A 25,200-nucleotide genomic window follows, 5' to 3' on the forward strand; every position below is an offset into this window, starting at 1 on the left:
GATTTGTAGGATATGAAAAGGCAATATACATTAATCCACAGCAGCTACGATGGAGGGGAACAACAAGCAGATTTTAATAGATATTCAAGACTTTTAAATATCTGTTATCAGATGATTACTCACGCAGTGGGTTCGAGAGAGCATACTGAGGATGCGAGAACTAAGTTATATGCAATGATTGATTTGTATCGTGCCAATCAAGAACCCCTATTGATGACTCAAATCTGTTCCAATGTTGATAGTACGACAAAAGACACTACGGTCGGTGGTTCTAGGGAAGTACGCAGTCCGCATGTTGTGTGAGGCAAATGTAGATCTCCATCTCTAAGGAGAGCATCCGGGATGGAGATAGACATGCGGAAAGCTAAAGCAAAGACGAAAAAAGCACCAGCAAAGGGGAAACATAAAGAGGTGATGATATTTTAATATCCGCTTTTTATTTATATTTTGTTAACGAAGAAAATGATTTAATGTAATTTTGTTTGTTAAATAATTATTAGCGGGATGGAGGAGATACCCAAGTCGTGGATAGAGGAGATACACCGATCGTGGAAGTATGCAAGAATTTATTTGTCCCTTCTGAAATGATATATTAATAAGTTTATATTTATTACTAATTTCCATTATTTGGCTATATATTTACGTTTGATTTCCAGCAGGCTGTTCCAGAAAGAGAAAGCGTGGTTATAGACGTTACTGGAACCCAACCCCGAGAAATAGTGATGCAGAGTCAAGAAAGCGTAAGTGGTTCATAGTTTTTTTTTCGAGTTTAATACTAATATATATTACCTGAATAATATATTTTGTTGTTTATTCTTTACAGATGTAATTCAGATTAGATGGATCACAACCGTTGCAATGATGGGTTCCCAGTTAAACTTTTTTGTGTATTGAATGTATTGCATGGGTTCTTTTATTTATTAAATGTATTTGAGGGAGGGACTTTGTTGTGACGTTGGATTAGATAAACTTTGTGTATTTGATGGACTTCGTTGTAATGATTGGGTTAGATAAATTTATTGTGGATTGGATAAACTTTGTGTATTTGATGGACTTCGTTGTGTATTCCTTTATATCCTTTATATGCGCTATTCTCATGGTATCTCTGCTTTACTTTTGGTGCAGCACTTCTCACTTTTTTATGGCAGACTATCATGTAGTGCATATAAAGGATTTGCATGTCATGTTTTCTTAGAAAACTTAGCTTTGTAATGCACTGTCTTATTAGAATATACATAACGGATCTGATGGATGAGATTGTTGATGGTTTATCTAGAAAAAATGATAGTATCACTTTAGCACTGATGAAAACTCTCATCAGCATTATAACCTGGTTTTAATCCCTTTTTTTTCTCATCTTTAATGGATAAGCAGATGGTGTAATAGCAGGAGCTAAGGCAGTAGTTATTGCTAGTATTGCAATTGCCATTCCAACTGTAAGACTCCTTTTTCATTACTGTCATAGTTTTTTTCAAAGATACAACCATTCTCTAGCAATCTGTTTCGTTATAAAAGATACCTAAACTGTTTCAAAGATACATAAACTGCTTGTAAACTGTTTCTCTAGCAAAGATACATACAACCATTCTCTAGCAACTGTAAACTGTTTCTCTACCAAAGATAAATTGCTTGTAAAAGATACATAAACTATTTCAAAGATACATACAACCATTCTCTATCAATCTGTTTCTGTTTCACAACCATTCTCTAGCAATTTGTTTCAAAGATACATAAATTGCTTGTAAACTCCCAAGTATTTCATTTTGGGTTGAAATCCTCTCATTTACTCACTCACACAATTCTCTAGCAAGCCCTCATAATCTCCACAGGTTACCATTTGAGGGACATGTTTTAAGTCCAATACAAACTTAAAATATGTACAAGTCTAATACAAACTTAAAACAAATGTACATGTCTAATACAAAGTTAAAACAAATGTACAAGTCCAATACCTAAACATAGAACTAACAACAATCCCAAATTACTTAAATAACACTAGGTAAAATACATGTACAAATGCAAAACAACAACAAATCCGAAGTAGCGTGCCTACACGCCTTATTTTAGCTTCTTGTGCATTAAGCACCAACTCCTTTTGCATAACCTCGTCGCATTTATTGGATAGTACCATTTGCACCATCTCGAGGCGATCCACTATCTTACGCAACTCAATCTCTCTCTTTTCAGGAAGGTCGAGTATCTTCTCGACCTCTTTCTCTTTCTTTAACAGTTCATTCATTCATTCTTCAACTTGTAGCTCAATCACTTCGTTACCATCCAACTACTTGAAAAACTTACAGTATGGTAAGCCCTGCTCATTTCATGCATATATTAGAAATAAATGAATTGTACATCATATTAAATTAATATATATAAAAAATGTTTTAGGCAACAAATAATGTAGTTACCTGGGTATTGTACTTTGAACACCCTAAGAAGGGTCGTATAGGATTTTTTGCAGTCGTTGACCATTTCAATGTGGCTTCGAGCTCACAAAGCACAATGATTTTCCCAAAGTACGTTTGGAAAAAGATGAAGAAGATATTGATAAAGATGATGATGACATTCTAAGATGAACTCCCATAAAACAATTGAATAATAGTTGAATAATGATGGAATAAAACAGCGATGACTATTTTACAATGGAATATCCCAAAAAGTATATGTCTAATACAATGACCAAAACATCTAATAATTGTTGAATTTTTGCATTCAATATCTTGTTATGATCATCACCAAATTGCAATGTATATGCACGTTATATACATATACTAATGTAAGGTACAAAGATAAATAAAAAAGCAAAAAATTCAAATTGCAAAATATATGTATATGCATATACTAATCATTTACACCAAATGAATATATAATAATTATAATGTCCTCTTAATATTAATAATCATGCGATGAATTTGTTTGGCCTCTGATCACTTTTAGGCAATTGCCAATTGATCATGTTTAGAGCCGTCATAGGAATGAGTCTTACTTTATGTTTAGAGCCGTCATAGGAATGAGTCTTACTTTCCATCGATCATATCATCATCAATGTGAAAATCTAGGATTGATCAACACCTAATTGCTTTACAGTTTTAGCAAATTTTATGCTATCAGTTATACGTGGATAATAAAAGCTCCATAATTTGCAATCTAATCGTCTTTGTTATTTTCAATATTTTCCATTCATTTTTTTGGGGGGCTAGAATGGTAGATATTTGTCATTTTTGGAAGTTAATTGCAGCCGCTAGATCAGCATCGATCATATATAATTACATGGATTAGAAAATTGCACATTAATATTGTATATATATCACATTAATTTGAAGTTATCATCCAGCAATGAAGGCTAAATAATTTGCAATCATCCAGCAATGAAGGCTAAATGATTTACAAATGTAAGGTACAAAGATAAATAAAAAAACAAAAAATTCAAATAGCAAAATATATAAATAAATCGAATCAAAATCAAACAAAATCTTCAAATCAAGTAATCAATACTTAAAATCACAAGTACAAATTTGATTCATAAAAGTAAAAACAACAATCCAAAGAAAACCTAGGGGGTTATCGAGCAGAGGGAAGATCGTGTCCCGTCGCGACCTCAGGGGTGAAGACGACGGGGATGGACCTTTGCGGAGTCGAGGAGAAGAGAGAACGGTTTGCGGGTTCGTCGATTCAAAGAACAAGGTTCGTGTGGGTTCGCGGCCACAAGGGTGAAGAGGACGGGTAGATTAGGGTTAGGGTTAGTGCGAAACAGAGGGATGCGAGGGAAGGGGTTAGGGTTCATGCGTGGGGGAAGAAGAGAGGGATGGGATGCGAGGGAAGGGTAGAGTAGATTAGGGTTCCTGCGTGTGCTGGGGAAGGGATTAGGAGGGGAAGAAGAGAGAGATGGGATGCGAGGAAGGGTAGGGTAGATTAGGGTTCCTGCGTGTGCGGGGGAAGGGATTAGAGGGGGAAGAAGAGAGGGATGGGATGCGAGGAAGGGTAGGGTAGATTATGGTTCCTGCGTGTGCGGGGGAAGGGATTATGGGGGAAGAAGAGAGGGATGGAATGCGGGGGAAGGGATTAGGGGGGAAGAAGAGAATCGAACCAATACAACCTTTACGACGTCGTTTAATATTAATGCCACATAGGCGCCAAGGTCGCAACGGGGATAGATTGCGGTTGCCTTTAGCATTTTCCATATTAAAATAATAATAATATACTTACATTTTATTTATTGTTGTCTTATTATATAGATATATTTTTTTTAAATAAGGATTAGAAATCTTAAAATATGATCTTTTTACATAATTTATAAGAAAATAAATTCAATCAACTAACATAATTATATAATTTAATTAAAAAATAAATTAAATTTTATAAAAATTAACCCAACTCAAAGAGCAAAAGAAGGTTAATTTTTATAAAATTAAATTTACTTTTAATTAAATTATATGATTAGGTTGGTTAATTAAATTTACTTTCTTATAAATTATGTAAGAAGATTATATTTTAAAATTTTTAATCCAGATTTAAATAAAAAAAATCTAAATAATAAAATAATAGTAAATAAAATGTAAGGATGAAGATAACAAATCATCAGTCTCTAATCTCTCCCCAAATCAATTAATTAATTAATTATTAAGCTAAAGTAATTAATAATTAAACAGATCTCTTACAGTACAGACTGTACAGTAGCCCCCTCCCTCGCTCTCTTTTTCTCTCTCTACCTCTCTGTTTTTCTCCGCTAAATGCAAAAACCCTAACGTTCTCTGATCCTCACCATCGGCGTGGTGAGCAGAGAAGTAAGAACCAGCATACATACTATTACACCGTATCAAAGCCTTTTCGACGTTGGAATTTTTGTTCTTTAAAGTAAATTTACGCTTCGTTTGATTTATCGGAATGAAAGAAGGGAAATCGGTAAAATTAAATCTTCACCCTCTACACCAGAACGGTCACTTGTCTCCGTTCAAATTCGCCAAGTTGTTGGATCCAGAGGCTTCCTGGGACAAGGTATTTTTCTTTGAATTTTTCTTTCTGATTGTCGACTCCGTTTGGTAGCCGAGATGTTGAGGCAAATGAAAGGAAAATTGGAGTCATATATATATATATGTATATTTAAAATCTCTATTTGGTGCAAGGTTCCGTGTTTGTGATTCTTTTTCTTTTGTTTTCTTTTTGCGTATTTTCTCGGGTGTCAAAGAGAGCATTGTCGTTCTTTGTTTTTGATTTAGGGTTTCAAAATCTTATTTGATTTACTTTAAAAGCACACGTGGGATGTTTGAGCATAAGCAGATGAGAATTTACTGAGCAGAAACTGCTAGAACAGTTATAATAGCTTCGGTTTGCCTAATGGTCAACTTTTTTTCACTTAACCACTTTTAGATACAGATATATTTCACATTTGCTACTGAATTATAGTTTCTTTTCAGTTTCCCTGTCCATACATCAGTTTGATTTTAGAATTCGATGATTTAGCTTTTTTGCTCTACATTTGTACGCAGGATCAATTGGGAGATGTATTACATTGGATTCGACAAGTAGTGGCCCTTGTATGCGGGTTACTATGGGGTGCCATACCTTTAATTGGGGGGATATGGGTGATTATGTAAGTTGAATCTTTTGCACTTTAAGCAGTTTTAATTTTATCAAAGAAGTGGCAGGTAACTTTAATTATGGGTATATGGGTGATCATGGAAGTTGAATCTTTTGCAGTTTCGTAAGCAGTTTTAATTTTATTGATAACGTGGCAGTTACCTTTTACTTTGTTTCTGTTACATTTCTGTCAGTCTTTCTTTTTAGCTTATTTGTTCATATGGGTGAGGTTTTTATCTTATGCATTCACGTGGAAGGAAATTATGTTTCATTTTTGTGTTATTGCTAAATATTAAAGTTTTAGTATTTTCACAGGATTTTACTCAATAGATAAATCTGATGCGCCCTTGTTTAGTATGTCAGTTGTGAAGAATATTTTCCTCTGATGACATATTCCATTGGATTTCATTTAGATTTTGTAGCTATACATATCATATTTAACCTTTTTATCAGTACATATCCTATCTAACCTTGATGATAGACAGGCAGATTTTCTTCCGGCCTGGTTCATTATGAAGAAGTCCATGAAAGTGTCATTTGGATCTTGGACATGAATCTGTTTGCATATTTTCACTGTCAGTCTTAGATGCATCTTTGAGATTTTTTGCGCAATGATAGGGGTGTACAGAATTTGGTTCGGACCGGACCGAATCCTCCCCTGGTCGGTCTCGGTCCCATACATTGTGGACTGAATAAATTTGGTCCGGTCCCGGGGTCTATAAATTTTGGACCAGACCGACCGGACTGGACCAAACTATATATATTTTTAAAAATATTTTTAATAATTTAATATATTATTTTGATGTAGTAATTATATAATTTAATGTAATTTTTATCTAATTTATTATCATTGATCATATAAAATATTAAATAATATATGCTATCAATTAATAATATATCATAAATAATGTGATAAATTTTAATGACAAATTGACAATTATTTATTAATAATAATCAAAATGTAAAAAGTTTAATATAGCCCATTATGCATCAACTATCATAATACATTTACATACTCTAAGTTAGTAACAAATAAGCAATTAACATCACAAATATAATTATAATTAATTATTTTTTTAATGAGTTAAATAGTTAATTACATAATCCACATTAAATAATTTACTTAATTTTAATTTTACTAATTTAAATAATTTTTTTTATTAATTTATGTGCAAAAAAGAAAAAAGAACAAACTGAACGGACGATCGGACTGATAGGGACTGGTCTAGTCCAGTCCCTTTGGGGGTTCGGTCCGGTCCAAGGTGGGAAAACCTTGGACCGAAGGGATTCGGTCCGGTCCAAAAAACATCCTCCGGACCAACTGGACCGACCGAATTCACCCCTACGCATTGATCCCGCAGTGGATGCGTAGAGTTTTGTCATAATGCACAATAGAGATTAGGCGGCCTGTGTTGGAGAATCTACATTAGAAAAGTTGACCTCTTGCATATTGAGTCGCATGTCATTATTTGGCCTCTGCTCGGGGGTGGGGTGGGTTGGGGTTTGAGGGATTAAAACTGTTGGAAATACTTGTTTTTCCCATTTGAAGGTAGAAGTTGTGGTGTTTAAAAAATTGTCACATGAATTTATGTCTCTAAATCATACAACCTTTCATTAACTTAGAAGCTGTGGTGTTTAAAAAAACACTTGTTAAGCTTCTCCACATGAATTTAGGACAAAGGAAAATACTGTAGAGGAGCTTATATTAATTTTTTAAAGGCATGGCCTTTTATCAACAAGACATTTTCTGGTGAGTGGCTTGGAACTTAGCTTTCAGAGTTGTTGAGCTGTACCTATAAAAAAACAAGAGTTGTTGAGCTGTGGAGGAAGCTGATTACTAAGAAATAGTGTCACACTGTTTCAAGTTCTTAAATAGGTGTATTCACATGTATACTTCCAGTGAATCTAGGCTATGCCTACCTTTATATCAATAAAATAACTTATTACCTATATATAAAAAAAAAAGAAATAGTGTCCCAAATAATTTGCATGGTATGTGTGTAGTATGTAGCATGTGAGTAGTAAAAAAAAAAAAAAAAAAAAAGATGAGGTTGGCCATATATGTAAGAATGTAATTACATTTGAAGTAAATAGAGGGGCTATGGTGAAAATTTGGAAATAGCTGGATTGGCTCTACACGAGGTTTGTGAACAAGTGTTGTCTAATAACAAAATGTCTTGCTCTACATGACGCTGTGTAATCAGGCTGTCACCTCTGTGGAAACCTCTCGCTTAGATTTTGGAATATGACTATTTGATATGTATGATTGAATTTAGGCCTCCAATATCGTGGAATTTTTCCTTTGAGGTGAAACTTGTTCAACAACACTTGATTTCTGTAGGAAGTGGTGGTTGGCTCCCATTTTAGGATAAATTCTGGAATCGCATTTTCCTTTCCAAGGGTTTTATCATATGGCTTCCTGACTTGGACAATTGATAACGTGAGTTCTTGGAATTGGATGCTAATATTAAGATATGGAAAATGCCATAAAATGTGAAATTGTCAAAATTTCTTTTAGCATGGTGCGTGGACATTGTTGAGAACAGAGATTCCAATTTGTGGCCTTCTTTTTTTTTGATAAGTAATCAAAGATATATTAATAAAGATAGGCAAAGCCCAAGTATACAAGATGGTATACAAGAGATAAGACCTATCTAGGTCGAAGTAAGGGAAACTAGAAAGTCATGAAAAGACAGGCCATTAAAATCTAAAGCAATGACCCATAGAAATAAAATACGGAAAAAAAATGTTCTAAGTTCCTTTGAAGACCGCTCTTTGTTTTCGAAAGTCCGATTGTTGCGCTCTTGCCATATACACCACATAATACAGATTGGGATCATATTCCACACCGCCTTGATTTGTTGAACTCCCCTCGGAAGTGTCCAGCTGGCCAATAGATCTACCACCGTTGCAGGCATAACAACGGCTAACTCTATTCGGCTAAATACTTCAACTCACAAGGCTCTAGTAGTCTCGCAATGTAGCAAAAGGTGATCCATTGTCTCGCCAGATCTTTTGCACATGCAACACTAGTCTAGTATGACTAAACGGCGCTTCCTCAGATTGTCAGTATTCAGATTCTTCCCCAACGCTGTTGTCCAAGTAAAGAAGATCGCTTTCGGGGGCGCCTTATTTCTCCAGATTCTCCTCCATGGGAACGGGGTGTTGGCGACTTGGGAAAGGGACTTATAAAAGGATCGAACCGAGAAAATGCCCTTACCCATAGGAGTCCACCACAGCCTATCGACTTGCTGTCCATTTGGCTTCACAGAATAAAGAAAGCTGAAAAACGCCTCAAAGGTGTCCACTTTCCAGTCTTGCGCCGCTCTACTAAATGTGACATTCCACTGTACTTGGTCCCCTGTTAGAAGCATAAGGTCCTCTATTGAAGCTTCCTGGTTGCATGCCAACTGAAAAATAGCTGGAAATGTATCATTTAGGGCCTCATTCCCACACCATATGTCCTTCCAAAACTTAATGCGAGAACCCTTCCCCAACACCAATTTCGAAAGGCTTCTAAAATCCCCCCACCCCTTCCTAATGTGTTTCCAAACTCCCACACCTCTAGCCCCGTACACCTCTTCAGTACACCATCCCCCCCACATGCTTCCATATTTACAGTCAATCACCAGCTTCCATAAGGCTTCTGTCTCGTTATTATACCTCCATAACCACTTCCCAAGCAGGGCCTGATTGAAAGTTCTCAGATTTTTGATACCCAAACCACCAGACGAGAGTGGTGTACACACCTTATCCCAGCTAACTAGGTGAAATTTGAATTCATCCCCTAGCCCACCTCACAAGAAATCACGGTACAATTTATCAATCCGAGCCGCTACCCTGGCAGGCAACTGAAACAAAGATAGAAAGTATGTAGGTAAGTTAGAAAGGGTACTCTTGATAAAAGTCAAACGGCCACCTTTCGACAAGTACAATTTTTCCACCCTGCCAATTTCCTTCCTATCTTCTCTATGACTGAATCCCATATGGATGAGGCCCTTGCTGCAGCCCCCAACGGCAATCCTAGATAGGTAATAGGAAGAGAGGCTACCTTGCACCCAAGAATTCTAGCTAGCTGCCTAGTATTACTCACGTTCTCCACTGGCACTAACTCTGACTTGTCAAAATTCACTTTCAAGCCTGATGCTGCTTCAAAGCATAGTAACAAAGCCTTCAAAGCCCTCAATTGGTTTGGATCTGCCTCACAGAATATGAGTGTATCATCTGCAAAAAGTAAGTGAGACAAAGCAATAATACCCCTATTGGGATCACCAATTGGAAATCCAGTCACAAACCTGTGCGTAACCGCCGCCAATGTCATCCTATTCAAAGCCTCCATAATAATAATAAAGAGAAGTGGGGACAAAAGATCTCCTTGTCTTAGACCTCGAGAGCTACTAAAGAAGCTGGTAGGACAACCATTAATCCATACTGAGTATCTGGCTGTGGAAATGCACCAACTAATCCAATTACGCCACCTAGGCCCAAAGCCACATCTCCCCAAAAAATACAGGAGGAAATCTCAATTGACATGGTCATATGCCTTTTTCATATCTAATTTACGAATAATACCTGTGGAGCCAGTCTTTAATCTGCTATACAGGCCCTCATTTGCTATAAGGACTGAATCCAAAATTTGTCGCCCCTTAACAAATGCATTTTGTGGTTTCGAAATAATCTTGTTCAAAATCGCCCCCAGTCTGTTAGCAAGAACCTTGGATATAATTTTATACACCCCATTCACAAGGCTAATGGGTCGAAAATCCTTAACCTCCACCGCTCCCATCTTCTTTGGAATCAACGCAATAAAAGTAGCATTTAGGTTTTTCTCAAATTTTCCAACCAAGGATACTTCCTGAAACACATTCATAATGTCCACTTTCACCACCTCCTAGCAAGATTGGAAGAAACTTATCAAGAAACCATCTGGGCCAGGAGCTTTGTCTTTACTTATACGTTTGACTACATCATACACTTCCTCCTCCTCAAAAAGGCCTCTCCAACCAAGAGGCTTCCTGAGGCGCAATAGTGTCAAAAACAAGACCATCCAGCTTTGGCCTCCATCCCACATGCTCTGTTAATAGTTGATCATAGAAGTCCACCACATGGTCACGAATCACTGGGGCCTCCTTACATTCCATACCATTAATGTTCAACATATCAATGGTATTGGTTCTTCTATGAGAGTTAGCAACTCTATGGAAGAATTTAGTGCTCCGGTCCCCTTCTTTCAACCACAAAGCTCTCGACTTCTGGCGCCAAGAAATTTCCTCTCGGGATAGTGTTCTTTCTAATTCTGCGACCAATTCTGACTTGCGCAATATCTCATCCGGTGAAAGGGCTCTAGCCTCCAATAACTGTTCAAACTATTGTAACTCCTCCACCATGGATTTTTTTCGCTCCCCAATATCTCCAAAGGATTGTGAATTCCAAAGCTTAAGGTCATTTTTCAAAGCTTTTAGCTTACAAGCTAGGATATATGAGGGATTACCATGGAACTGATAAGAAGACCACCATTGCCTAACCCTTTCCACAAAGCCTTCACTTTTCAACCACATGTTTTCAAACTTAAAGTATCGACGCCCGCTTCGAATGCCACCACAATCCAACAATATAGGAAAATGGTCCGAGCAAAGACGTGGCAGCCTCTTTTGGCACACTTCCGGATAGTGCACCTTCCATTCCGTTGAAATTAGGAATTTGTCTAGGCGTGACCATGTCTGATTATTCGACCAAGTGAAGGAATCCCCTAGTAGAGAAATATCCAGCAGGTTTAAATCAAAGATACAATCTGAGAATTTTGTCATTGCTGGGCGTAGCCTATTCTCTCCGAATCGTTCACTAGGAAATCTGATTATGTTAAAATTCCCTCCTATACACCAAGGAAGCTTCCACCAACTATGTAACCTAGCGAGTTTCTCCCATAAGAAACGTCTGTCGTTGTCTACATTTGGACCGTATAAACCTGCAAAAGCCCACACAAAGTTATCTGTCACGCTCTTAAAAGAGCATGCCATTGTATACTCCCCCACAAACTCCTCCATTTTCTCAACAACTTTTTTATCCCACATCACTATGATTCCACCCGAAGCCCCATTCAAAGCTAGATAAACCCAATCCGCATAAGTGCAACTCCAAATACTTCGAATTAATCTTCGAGAAACACTTTTCAATTTAGTTTCTTGTAAACATACTATATCCACCCTCCATTCTCATAACAAGTTTTTTATGCGAAGTTGCTTATTTGCCAAATTTAACCCGCGGACGTTCCAAGACACAATTTTCGGCTTCATAAAGGATAAGCATGCCCCTTCCCTTTGGATCTTTCACGGCTTGAGCTTCCTTCATAATTCAAAGACCAAGTTAGGCGCTTGAGCTCCCGTTGTTTTTTCGACCTTGATTTCTTAGACTGTGTATGACTCGCTTCAATTGCAATAAGTAGAGCCATAAACTGCTCTTCATAGCCCCCGATGCAAATCCTTCGACACCCAATCCGAAACATTCAGCTCATCTGGTAGCACACGGTTTAACGGTATCGGTTCCCCATCACTGGAAGCCCACTGCAGATTAGGAGTCGCCCTTTCTTCCTCCCCAATTAAATTCCTGCCCTCCCATGCAACCACAACATTATTAATGGGAGATTGAGTCTCAGGGACCATCATCACCTCACTTTGAGAAAGCCCATCATTAATCACCTCTGCCCCTGCCCCCTCAGTCCCAGGATGAGCTTCAAAATTGAGACTTCCCGCGACTATACTATCTAGATGATCCTCGGGATGGCCCTGGGCCTTCGTTTGGGGAGGAGACTCTCCCACCATGCTAATCGGCACCTTCTGGCTGGCTGAAGCCACCACAGCGCCGCATAGTGGAGGAGACTCCTCCTCCTCCGCTATCGGCAGATTCTGACTTACTATAAGCCCCTCATCGCAAGCGTCTCTTCATAGGTAGAGACCTTACAGTTCCGAGCCTCTACTGCCGGCGAAGGCATCACCGGCGAATCTGCGGCCGTCGCTTTACGGGCAGCCGTAAGTTTCTGTGACCTATTGTGCGCTTCCCCGAGACCTCCTCCTCCATTATCGGTAGTTTCTGGCTTACAGGCAACCACCGAAGGTGTTGCCGCCCTCGCCGGGGTCACCTGGCTCTTCGCCGGCGACGGTGGCTGAGGCCCACTCGTCAACGGGCTTGGGGCAGACGATACTCATCTCCTCCGAACAGGCCTCTTCTGTTTCAGTTGAAACCGAGGCCCTAAGGCTTGCACATTAGTATTGGGCCCATCCAGCTGGCCCAGAGGCCCTACCATAGCCCTTTTCCCCAGCCCCGCGCCCACTCCCACCTCTACCTCTCTTTCAACGCACCGTTTTAAGTCATTTAAGTTTGCCTTCAAATCTTCTATTTGTTTCTGCATCTCCATCACTACCCGCAAAAGGCTTTCCGTATTAAGACTGACAATATCTCTGTCAGCTCCCTCCAAACTTTGACCCACTACTTCAACTGAGGCCATGCCATCTCCAAACTGCAGCGGCGCCTCTCCTCTCCGTCTGACCAGTTGATGGGATGGGTCTGAAACCCTTGAAGATTTTTTTACAGCAACCAGATACGATGTCGGGGATGAGCTTCCGACGTTGTAACCACCGTAGGGCCAACTGCGAAGCTGATCTCCCTCAACACCTCCACCAGTTTTCTCCACCCCCTCCCATCCCTCCCTTCAGGAATGAGGATACTTTTTCTCCTCCCCCCCATTCTGAACTCCACCAACGACATGAATGCCCCTTGAGAGTTAACACACCTTTGGGCTATGAGGCCCCTGTCCCCATCTCTGTGAGCTGAATAAAACTCCTTCCTTCCCACCTTCAAGCAGTCTTCCAGAGGTTTGGTGAACCACCGTGCCGTGGCTAACTCCAGATGAAGACTTCTCACCAACTTCCACCCCCTCTTTGTGATGGTCACCCATCGCCCTTTTCTAGCAACCTCAAAAATCTTACGATCAATAGCAACAGCATTCGGCATACTTGAATGCGAACTCAGACTTGCAATGAATCACTCACTCAACCTCCCATGAACAGCATCACCAGCCAGAAACGAGAAAAAAACAGAATATTGCAAACTTTGATTTGGGTTGGGATGTCCTCTCTTTTTGACCACTTTTTTTTTTTTTATTTTAAGATCTCAGCTAAAGCAAATCATGTTATCTATATGTCCAGATTGGGTGGATTCGCATTGCAAACTTATGATCAACAGTTATTTCATTTTATTATATTTCAGTTTCTTAGTTATGCCATTAAAGAATTTTATATGCTGATTTTGGGTTTGCAGATTCCTTTTGATATCCTCTGGGATTATATATGGTTATTATGCAATGATACTAAAGATTGATGAAGAGGAATTTGGTGGTCATGGAGCGCTCCTCCAAGAGGGGCTTTTTGCTTCCATAACTCTCTTTCTGGTAATTTGAGATCTCTTAGCTCTCTCTCTCTCTCTCTCTCTCTCACACACACACACACACAAATAGACATGGTCTATATGAGTTCATTTAATTGAAGAGGGAGGGGGCGATGATGATGTCCCTGCCTTACAATTCCCTCCATTTCTGTTTTTCAGCTTGCGTGGATTCTTGTATACAGCTTGGCACACTTCTGATTGTCTAGGTACCATCAATTCAGCTACCTCATCTCTGTCACAAGCGATGTATGAACTGTCTCACTTGATTACATCACACTCTGATTTGTGCCATGAAAACATGGAGAAAAACTCTTACCAACATTATTTTTTGCTTTCTAGTATTGATTGCAATATTTTGGTTTCGCTTCATAAACAACCCATTCGGTGTTCCGATTTGTGGTCCATGCAACTGATGATTATAATAGCCTCCCACAAAAAAAAAAAAAAAAAAAAGGATTACTCGTGCAAATACTGGTGGTTTTAGTTTTTCTGTAGATAGTTAATGTGGTTTAGGTATGTGCTCGCTCTCTCTCTCTCTCTCTCTCCCCTGTGGGGAAGTAAGCCATACAGAAACAGCACGTCGTTTTTCCTAAACGTGCGGGATAAACATTTATGGGCCTCTCTCCCAAGATTGGAAGCCTATGCGTGTGCTTGCATTTGAACAGGCACAAAGTTGGTTAGTTAAACAAGTTCAGACCTGGCCTGTTGTACTGTAGTGTTTTGATAAGTATGGTAGCATTCTGTCGATGGTATGGTTCCAATTGTAAATTTTTTCTTCTCTTCTTTTGTTTCTTCTAACTTAGTGTAGGTGCGGGGCGGGCTTGTAGATCTCTTTTGGGGAGCAAATTGCAAGGATTTGAATTTTGGATCCTTGATTGGAGGTGTTGTAGAGGTTGATACTTTATTCTGACCCAACGACGAGCCATTGGGCATGGGATTTGCTACCGTTGAGATGAGATAAAAAATTTGTAAATAATAGTAAAATAGTTTGTGAATAGTATTAAAATAGTTTTGAGTGAAGATGTTTTATGGAATCTTGGTAAAAGAGAAATAAAAAGTTGAATAAAAATATTATTAAATTAAATTATTGTTAAAATATAATTTTTGTTTTGAAATTTGAAAAAGTTGATTTTTTTTTTTTTTTGTTTGGAAGTTTGAGAAAGTTGTAATGATTAAATGAAAAAGTTGAAAATTTAAAATTGAAAAGTGCTTCTGGTGTTTGGATATTGAGACGAGACGAGACGATCTTGCAATCCAAACAAGGGCTTAGTCAACCCAAGATTTGAGCAATTTGTTTCTTCGGACAAGGAACACCACTTCTAGGTAGTGGGTAGAAATTAACTACCACAGGGTAGCTTGATCGATGGTGGTCACAACTCCTACCGTGGGTTGGCTCCTTTCACATTGATATGAAACAATTTATTATTATTTAAATTTTATTAACTGTTTTCTAAATTTTGAGAAAATTAAAGTTGTCATGTGACAACCTATAATTTTCATGTGGAAATGGTCAACATGATCTTACAATATTCCTAGGATGGGGGACAGATTATGATGGGAATACCGTCTTTAGGACAGATTGCTATTTTCTCAAGAAAATGATACACATATAATTGTTTTAAACAAGGGACGTTTTTGTAAAATAATTTATAGAAGTAGCATTGTTTTACATAAATACCCTCAATTGAACATAATTGTACAGATCATCATGTCTCTGCATAAGAACATTGACTAAAATCATATGTTCAAAATACAAACGTGTCCTGTTTGTTGTCTTTTCTCTAATTTTCTTTCTACTAGGAAAATTCTATGTTGTTATAAAGAAATGATCCCATTCATGCTCCTCCATTGACCCAAACAAATTATACTTCCAACTAAATTGTTCTGCAAAACCATAACTAGTATTCCTCCCCTCTTTCATCTCTCTCCTAATTCTCTCTACTCTTTCAATTACTCTCTTAACTGTAGTATCAAATGCATCTTCAAGGGTCTCCAATCTCGATCTCGGATCGGCATATATTACTCTTGGAATCTGCCTAATAACTTCCTCTCTCATGGCTCTCACCTTGTCTTTCGGAATTCGTAGCAGTATCCTTTCAATACTGACTTTGCCATTTTTCACATCATCTACCGGTATGAATACAGAGTAACTAGTATAATTTCTAGGTAAATGCCATAAGTATTGAACATAAGCTGAACCTGGATGAAAGAAAACTGGAATACACCCTGCCAAAATTGAATCAAAAGTAGAACGCCTGGTGAATGAATCCCCTGTAGGCTGCAAGCAAAACACAGAACTTTGGAACATATTCATCACATAAAATGGCTTGTAACACTTTTTCGAATGGCCACCGCATTCCAATAACCTGCATTTCCTCCTTGAAGCCTGGCACTGATCAATAATCTCGTTACGAATGGAATGTTGAAGATTTGGTCTCGGGGCACCGGCAAACGAGAAGAAATACCGTCTTTTCTGCCTCCTCATTCTGTTTTGCCATTGAAACACTTCATTGTCAGTTGAAGGATGAAAGTATGTTGGATAAGGTATTGCAAATTCATTGTTGATCCAAGGGCTTGATTCAATTGCTAACATTGTCATATTCCTCGACTCCGGCAAGAACATAAGCTTATTACCCCAATCTGAATCCTTACTCCCGAACCTCCTGAAATCCCAAGTTATCCTTCCCACAACTAAGAAATGATCTCTACCCCACATTTTCTTCCACTCTGGTTTTTCTCTAAGCCACTTGACAAGTTCAAGAGAAGCAGCATCTCTCATTGATGTGTTTGAATACCAAAGGTAGCGAGATACATCCAGGCCTGCATAATATGGCACATAGATTGCAGAAGCCAATGAAGAGTCATTTGTCAAGCACTCGTACTGTTTCATTCTGTTGTGAAAGATAACTTCTAAAGAGAATTGGTTTGTTGCAAACCAATGGGTTTCTGAATAAACCTTTCCAAAATTGGGAAGATGAGGACCAAGACCCATGTTTGATGTAAAAAGACACATATCAGTCCAATTACTGAGTGACCTGCAATGCTTGAGCAAGTCTTCATTGAACCGGCTTGGAAGATCATGCACATAAATGTATCTACCCGAGCAAGAACCAAGCTGAGAATCCACATCTATGCCGTCCTCTGAACTGGAATCTTTGGTAATTTTCTCACTTTTGCTCTCCCCTATAGAAAGTGAAGCCACTGGTTCAAGCATACTCAGACTAATATCCACTCCTCCATCATGATCTGACTCTGCTTCATTCTCTGAACCAGAAACCCTGTTAACAGACTGAGTTTCCTTCTCTGCAAGGTTCGTTTGATTATTTGTGTGCACTTCTGTATCATAAACCAATACATGATCAAAACCTTCATACCCATTATCTCGGGCAGAAAAATTGTTGAAGGGATTATACCATGATTTTACTTCGTCGATGTTTTCTACCCCAATCTCTCTGACAGCCATATCTTTAACAGGCTTTGAGAAATCCTCAGTAGTATTACTCATTTTAGGCAAAATGTTAACACTTTCATTGGAATATCCAGACAAAAGAACGAAATTAGAGCCTCCGAAATTGACAGAATCGGCCGCAGAGATAACACCAGACAAGGTGACCCCCGGCTTTCCAACCATCGGAGCTGAATGATAGAAGCAAAGCAATAAGAACCACAAAAGAAAAGAGATTAAGACGGCTAACCACAATTGTTTGCGGCACATCAGCCTATCCACTGCCGCGCGAAAGACTTTGATGAATGACGACCTTTTCCGGCACATGGAAGACTTTAATCCGAGCGATCTCCAATCAAGGATAAACATATGCGCAGTAGTACCCGATGTTTGGAGAAAAGAACTAAGCCCAGAAGGTTAGAACTTAGATAAACAAAACAAGCATTAAAAGGCTTTGAACATTATTCATGAATAGCACAAGAATAAAAGGCTTTTTGGCTCCCAACGTGCAACGATTAAAAAGAAGAAAAAACTTGTATATTCTTACGTAAACTTATAAGCAGCAAGAAAAGGAACAGTAGTATAAGGTTTAAGGACATGGAATGAAAAGGGATGGGAGAAATGCCGGAAAAGCAAAGGTGGAATTGCTAGAGAAGTTTGTTTAGAATTTGGAAGAGTAGAGAGAGAAAGAAGAGATCAGAAATGGCGGACGTTGAAATGTTCAAGGTCCATTAATGTTTGCTGGGTCGAACGTTCTAAATATACCAGCTAATTGTACGTCTTCCTTGTTAAGGTTATCTAGATGCGGGCCCGTCGGATCATGTTAACACGTACACATGATGCGAAGAAATCTCTGGGCATCGTTGGAATATCAGAATATTGATCATCTAAGCTCATGTTCATGTGATTATTCTATTAACGGAGAAAGCTAGCCGATGATGAAGGAATTAAAGGCACCCATGCATCATGGTTTTTAATTTTATTGTCCACGTATTAATTATCACCTATTCTTCACGTACCTTGGAGATCATGACAATAATCAAATTTCATTCTAATAAAAAATGTAGCTGACCTATAATATTATTCAAACTATAAAACCAGAGAAATGTTAATGTTCGATGTAGTCGCTAGCTAGTTAATTGCACTATTGATTGATGAAGTAAATCTAATTAAGTGATCCGGCCATTTTTCTATTAAATGGTTGATATATAAAACTATTTATGACACATTAACTAGTGTGATAAAGGAGTGATCAAATTTATGATAAAGAATAGCATTGTTCAAATCATTATTCTTAATAGCCAACCATCAACAATTTATACATTTATGTCTTGAAATAATCTTGACCCATCATTTTGTACCAAGTGCATGAGTTGGATTAATTCTAATAGGGTAAATAAAATTTTAGGCCATGGAATTTCTCTTAATTTTAAAGCATTCTCCATTCTTTTTATTATACATCGGATGTGGGGGATTTTGAACTTTTTTTATTTATTTAGAGAATTGAAACATATGTCATCAGACTCTTGACGTATTCTATATTATTTTTAATTAGACGATTTACTCTATGAATGTGATTTTAAGGTCGATAATTTGTTTGGAACCCAATTAATAACAGTTAGACATGAGGCTTACATGCCTAGCATGCCACGTGTTAAAATAAAATTTGTTAAAAATATAAAATGATATAACAAAGAATAAAAAACTTCAAATTAATAAAGTAAGTCAGATATAAAAACAAAAACCAAGACAATAGAAATATTAAAACAAAAGAAAAATAAAAAATTAAGAAAAACCCTAAAGGTAAAAAGAAAGAAAGACTAGGCATTATTTTAAAGTTTTTTTTTTTTTTAATTTCTTGCGTTTTATCATTTCTCAAAGCTTAATAAAGTATTTTAATTCAAACAATTTTATTACTATTCACAAACTATTTAATTATTATTCATAGAATTTTCATCTCATCTTTTTATCCAAATTAAGAGATAAACAATGAAAATTTTGTAATCTAAGGAAAACAATTCACAAAAAATAAAAACCAAAAAAATTCCTAACAAAAAGCAGCAACAAAATTGAAAGTTTAATGACAAGAAGAAGGGGAGGAAGAGGATATGAGAAGAAAAACAGAGAAGAAGTGGAAAAGAAGGAGGTGGAGGAGGCTCTTAGAGGAAGAAAAATGAGAAAAACAAAGAAGAAAGGAAAGGGAAGTGCCATGAAGAAGGAAGCAAATAAGCTCACTGTTGATGTTGTAAAAATCGCTCAACAGGCTGGAAGGGGAGAAAAAGTCATTCTTGGCCCACTGGGGCCATTTGGGCCTCGATCTATGTGGCTTGGTGCCCCCAGCAGTGATCCGGTGTGGCTATATGGTGTCGGTGCGTATATCCATAAGACCACAACAGTGAAATGTGTAGCGAAAATAAGAGAAGATGAACACATAAATTTACATGGTTCGACATAATTCCTATGTCCATTGGCATTTGGAAAGGAGAAATTCACTATAATATTCTCGTTTACAATCTCTTATGGTCTATCTTCTCTCTCTGTACAATGGTGATCCTGAATATAAATTTACTGGAGAAAAAGCCTTTACTGGAGCTTCCTGTTCTGAGGTTGAAGGAGAAGTCGAAGAGGCAACAAAAGTCGAGCAGGAGTAGAAGAATATAAGAAGAAGAAAAGAGAGCCCCCTTGAAAGTCGTCCGGACCCCCTGAAATCATGGCCTCCCCTAGCTTGCCCCCTGGCTTGGCCCTTAGCCCCTACTTTCGGCCCCCTCCACATGCCTCCTTGCCTTTCTTGTTCCCTTCTAGGCCTAGGCCAAATATCTTTATCCACTCACAGAACCTTGCGATTCTTAAGGGTGATTTGTTCCAAAAGAAGACCTTGAGAATCTTCAAAGGTAAAAATGCAGCCGAATTGGTTTGTCCGAGTACTTAGGGAAATGAGTTCCGGAGGCCGGTCCTTGTTCATTTGTTCCTATGGTGCGAGTGGTAAATATTTCTGAACTTAGGGTTAGGCAGGGATGAGCTCGATTGTGTCGAGTGCGAGCGTATAGCTCGTCTAAGGAGAGAGATGGGCTCCACCGTGTAGAGTGCGTGCGCGTAGCTCGTCTAAGGTAGGAGATAGACTCTACAGCGTGTGGTGCAAGCGCGTAGATCAGCTAAGGCGGGAGATGAACTCGATTGCGTGTGGTGCGAGCGCATAGCTCGGCTAAGGTGGGAGATGGACTCGCCAGCGTAGAGTGCGAGCACGTAGCTCGTCTAAGGTGGCAGAGGGGCTCGACCGCGTGTGGTGCGAGTGCGTAGCTTGGCTAAGGCGGGAGATGGACTTGACCGCGTAAAGTGCGAGTAAGTAGCTCGTCTAAGGAGGGAAATGGACTCGACCACGTAGAGTGCAAGCGCGTAGCTCGTCTAAGGTGGGAGAGGCGAGTGCGTAGCTCGTCTAAGGTGGGAGAGGGGCTCAACCGTGTGTGGTGTGAGCGCGTAGCTCGGTTAAGGCGGGAGATGGACTCAACTGCGTAGGGTGCGAGAGCTCGGCTAAGGCGGGAGATGGACTTGACCGCGTAGAGTGCGAGTGCATAGCTCGTCTAAGGCGAGAGATGGACTCAACCGCATGTGGTGCGAGCATGTAGCTCGGCTAAGGCTGAAGATGGACTCGACCGCGTGCGAACGCGTAGCTCGGCTAAGGCGGGAGATGGACTCGACCGTGTAGGCGTAGCTCATCTAAGGCGGGAGATGGGCTCGACCGCTTAAGATGTGTGTAGCCCGGCGATGTGTCTATATGTATGCTTGTCGTTATTGGAAAGTGTATGTGCGCTCGGTGTTTTTGTTTCAATTTTGTTGGTGTTGGAGTTTGTATGAAATAACCCACGCAAATTGGTCAGAGGGCCCGTCGACCCCTTGGGTCCATTTGAGGTTATTGCCGAGCCCATCGGCTCGTTCCCGAAGGTAATCCGCGCAAGGAGGTTGTGGATCTTGGAGGCCAGTTAACTCCAAAGGCTCGTTCCCGAAGGTAACCCACTAGCCATGGTTATGGCTCGAGCGTGACACTCGGTGCGAGTCTAGGGACTCGAATTGTCTTGGGCGCAAGGCGTTGGCAAGGGCTTGGGAAGCTTTGGCCCGGCCTTGAGGTTGCGGTGAGTTTAGGGACTCGGCTTTGTTGGACGGGTGGCCGATGAGTCTAGGGACTTGGCCTCACCCCGCAGCAGCGAGTCTAGGGACTCGACTTCATGGCGAGTCTAGGGACTCGACTTTGTTAAACCGAGGTTCGGCGAGTCTAGGGACTTGGCCTCACCCCGCAGCGAGTCTAGGGACCCGACTTCATGGCGAGTCTAGGGACTTGGCTTTATTGAACGAGGGGTTGGCTAGTCTAGGGACTTGGTCTCATCTCGCAACGAGTCTAAAGACTCAGCTTTGTTGAAGGGGGGTTGGCGAGTCTAGGGATTTGGCCTCACCTTACAGCGAGTCTAGGGACTAGACTTCGTGGCGAGTCTAGGAACTCGGCTTTGTTGAATGGGAGGTCAGCAAGTCTAGGGACTCGACTTCGTGGCGGCCTTGTCCCGCATTGAGTCCAGGGACCCGACTTCATGGTGAGTCTAGGGACTCAGCTTTGTTGAATGAGGGTGCTCGTCCGTGCTGAATCGCTTCGTCGGAATGCGGGGCCGCATGGCCTGTGTTTCAAACCACAAAAAGTAATTTTGTTAGTAGAAATATATTCACACAAATTTTGAGAGAGACAATATCAGGAAGTTTTTAGTTGCTGTAGTCAATTCTTGCTTGACCAAAAATTGTACGCAGATGTTCATCGCTTCTCCCTTGTTTGCCCCTCTCCCCTCTTTCTCTTTTTTTTTTTTTTTTTAGAGTCTGTGAGCGCCATTGCATGGGACATGCAAGACGTGGGGTCCGACAAGTCTCGTGCTACCGAGGAACCGTGCCTGAGCAAGTGAGGAACGGTCCGAACCATGCAAGCAAGTCCCGCCTGAGCCCTGTGCAATAGGATTTGAGTCCTGTGCAAGTGAGGAGTTTGAGCATTGTGTAGTGGCATCCGAGTCCTGCGCAAGTGGGGAGTTTGAGCACTATGTAGTAGTGCCTGAGTCCCATGCAAGTGGGGACTGCGATCGGGCACCGTGTGGGGGTGTCCGAGCCTTGTGTAGTTGCGGTGGTTTGCCCAAGCTGAGGAGAGTTTGCAGGTTTACTCGTGTGTGGCGAGTGGTCCGGTCCGAGCCCATGCAAGTGATTGGTTTGTACTGTGGGGTTGTGCCGAGCCCCGTGCAAGTGAGGTTCCTTAGCTGAGGGGAGCAATGTGAAGGGTTGGTGGTTCCCAAGTTGATGACTCCCGAGCATATGACTTTCGAGCAGGTGGTTCTGTCTCGAGCTGGTGGGCTACTATGCATGAGCTTCCAGAGCCGCTAGGTCCCTTCTAGATGACTCTCGAGCGGGAGGGGCTGCGATGGAGGCTCCCGAGTGGGTTGGTTGCCGAGCTGAGGGGCTGTGATGGGGACTCCCAAGCAGGTGGGCTGAGGAAAGGGGCTCGGTGGCTGAGTTTTCGAGCCAAGTTGCTCCCGTGTTGGTGGGCTGCCCAGCTGAGGGGCTCCCGAGCGGAGTTGCTTCCTGGCAGATGGGCTACTGAGCTGGAGTTGGTTTCGTGGTGGTGAGCTATGATGTTGAGCAATGGTGTCCGAACTGGGTGGTGTTCGAGCTAGTTGGTGTCTGAGCTGGGTGGTGTCCGAGCTTGTTGGTGTACGAGTTGGGTGTCTGAGTAGGGTGGTGTTCGAGTAGGGTGGTGTCCGAGCTGCTTGTCTGAGCAGGGTGGTGTCTGAGTTGGGTGTCTAAGTAGGGTGGTGTCCGAGCTGGTTGGTGTCCGAGCAGTGGCCAAGCGATGGTGGCGAGCCGTGGTCCCATGTGCAGAACGAGGTGCACACGGGGTGGCAGTTAACGGCCCTAGCGGATTGGGGCTATAGTGGCTGAGCCAGAGAACACGCCGGTGGGCCACAAAGGTCTCCACCGGCGTCCTCCCAAACTGCGCCGCAGCTGGGCCTAGCCATGGTCCTGTGTGCACGAAGCCGTGCACACGGGGTGGGCATCGTTCATGGCCCTGTGAAGGTGGCCACAATGGGAGAGCCAGAAACCGCTGGCCGTCCACATGGTGGACTCCGACGAGCAACCTGGGCTCGCGACAGAGGCGCCGTGAACCACTGGGTGCACTGCAACGTACACCCATGGTGCAGTGTGCGTGCCATGCACCATGGACTTGAGTGCATGGCACTCACTGCAAAGTGTCCTCCCCCATATTGTGTCCGTGCCTTGCATGAATTTATTTTGGGTGGTACTGTGCACTTAAGTGCACAGTAACTGCCTATCTGTACATGCGCCCCGAGCATAGATTACACTTTCTCGGTTCGGGAAGACGAGCAGCCTAGACATTTTAAATTGCAAGTGCCATGTGCAGGCCCTTACGGGTAAGCCACAGTTTTGCCATGGCGTCATTAATAAAAATAAGAGCAGAGCAGCTGGGCGTACTTATTTGGAGTAAGCTTCGCTTTTTATTCAGAGATTATTCAGCGCACCGAAAAATCGCTATTCTTTCCCACATTTGGCTTAGAAAGTGATCAGATCCCACAGATATCGCCACTATTGATGCTGTAAAAATCGCTCAACAGGTTGGAAGGGGAGAAAGATTCATTCTCGACCCATTGGGGCTATTTGGGCCTCGATCGGTGTGGTCTGGTGCCCCTGTCAGTGATCCGGTGCGGCTATATAGTGTTGGTGCGTACATTCACAGCGGTGAAATGTGTAGAGAAAATAAGAGAAAATGGACACATGAGTTTACGTGGTTCGACATAATGCCTACGTCCACAGGCTTTTAGAGAGGAGAAATCCACTATAATATTCTTGTTTACAGACTCTCATAGTCTCTCATCTCTCTCTATACAATGGTGATCCTGAATATAAATTTATTGGAGAAAAAACCTTTGCTAGAGCACCCTGTTTCGAGGTTGAAGGAGAAGTCGAAGAGGCAGCAAAACTCGAGCAGGAGAAGAAGAACTGAAGAAGAAGAAGAAGAAAAGAGAACCCCATTCAAGGTAAAGAAAAAAAAATCTATTTATCATTATTTTTATTATTATCTTCTCAACATTTTTTGATATGTCATTAAATGATCAGCCAACAAGTAGAATATAATAAATAATTTTAAATTATTTAATACCACATCATAAAATGATGAGAAAATAATAGTAAAATAGATTATGAGCAGTCATTGCCAATCAGTCTTGATTAAACTGATATGAAAGATTAGAGAGATATTTGATTGGTTGCAATAAATACAACAATATATCATGTACTTCAAGATGGACTGGGTTTTCAGGCTTTATAAGCATCTTGATGGATTAATTCCAATATTGCAATTAAGACCTTTTTGAAACAAAAACATTTATATTTGTCACCACTAAGATTTCGTTTGGATAGTAAGAAGAGATGAGATGACTTTAGATAAAAGTTGAAAGTTAAATGAAATATTGTTAGAATATTATTTTTTAATATTATTATTATTTTAGAATTTAAAAAAATTAAATTGTTTATTATATTTTATGTGAGAATTTGAAAAAGTTGTAATGATAAGATGAAATGAAATCATTTTTGTATCCAAAGGGGACCTAGTCAACCCCTGATAATTAACTTTTTTTTGGTTCTGTTTCTGAGATTCTACAGTACTTCTCAATAAATGAAAATATTCAGTTATTCACCATTAA

The 25,200-nt window shown here is 40.3% G+C and overlaps 2 protein-coding genes and 2 long non-coding RNA genes across 6 annotated transcripts in view; 2 read left to right on the plus strand and 2 right to left on the minus strand.

The window, feature by feature from the left end:
* LOC121240617 overlaps positions 1-25,200 on the plus strand; it is a 28,833-nt gene that overhangs the window by 2,615 nt on the left and 1,018 nt on the right. The window lies entirely within an intron of this gene.
* Positions 1,962-2,590, minus strand: LOC121240616. The gene is made up of 2 exons (XR_005935573.1): positions 2,409-2,590; positions 1,962-2,311 (listed from the first exon to the last, which is right to left on the minus strand). It is a non-coding gene; the product is annotated as an uncharacterized LOC121240616 (long non-coding RNA).
* On the plus strand, positions 4,638-15,073 carry LOC121240615 (respirasome Complex Assembly Factor 1). 3 transcript variants are annotated; one of them, XM_041138092.1, is made up of 5 exons: positions 4,669-4,995; positions 5,487-5,590; positions 13,891-14,020; positions 14,176-14,222; positions 14,820-15,073. In XM_041138092.1, the coding sequence occupies exons 1-4, from the start codon at positions 4,885-4,887 to the stop codon at positions 14,212-14,214; spliced, it is 384 nt and encodes a 127-aa protein (XP_040994026.1). In that variant the 5' UTR covers positions 4,669-4,884; the 3' UTR covers positions 14,215-14,222; positions 14,820-15,073. The 3 variants fall into 3 exon arrangements, with proteins under 3 accessions (XP_040994027.1, XP_040994026.1, XP_040994029.1); XM_041138095.1 differs by having other exon boundaries at positions 14,825-15,073; XM_041138093.1 differs by lacking the exon at positions 14,820-15,073 and having other exon boundaries at positions 4,638-4,995; positions 14,176-14,485.
* On the minus strand, positions 15,710-18,407 carry LOC121240614 (xyloglucan galactosyltransferase KATAMARI1 homolog). Its single transcript, XM_041138091.1, has one exon. The coding sequence runs from the start codon at positions 17,828-17,830 to the stop codon at positions 15,824-15,826; it is 2,007 nt and encodes a 668-aa protein (XP_040994025.1). The 5' UTR covers positions 17,831-18,407; the 3' UTR covers positions 15,710-15,823.

This window comes from Juglans microcarpa x Juglans regia, chromosome 7S (assembly GCF_004785595.1).
Source record: "Juglans microcarpa x Juglans regia isolate MS1-56 chromosome 7S, Jm3101_v1.0, whole genome shotgun sequence".
Lineage (NCBI taxonomy): Eukaryota > Viridiplantae > Streptophyta > Magnoliopsida > Fagales > Juglandaceae > Juglans > Juglans microcarpa x Juglans regia.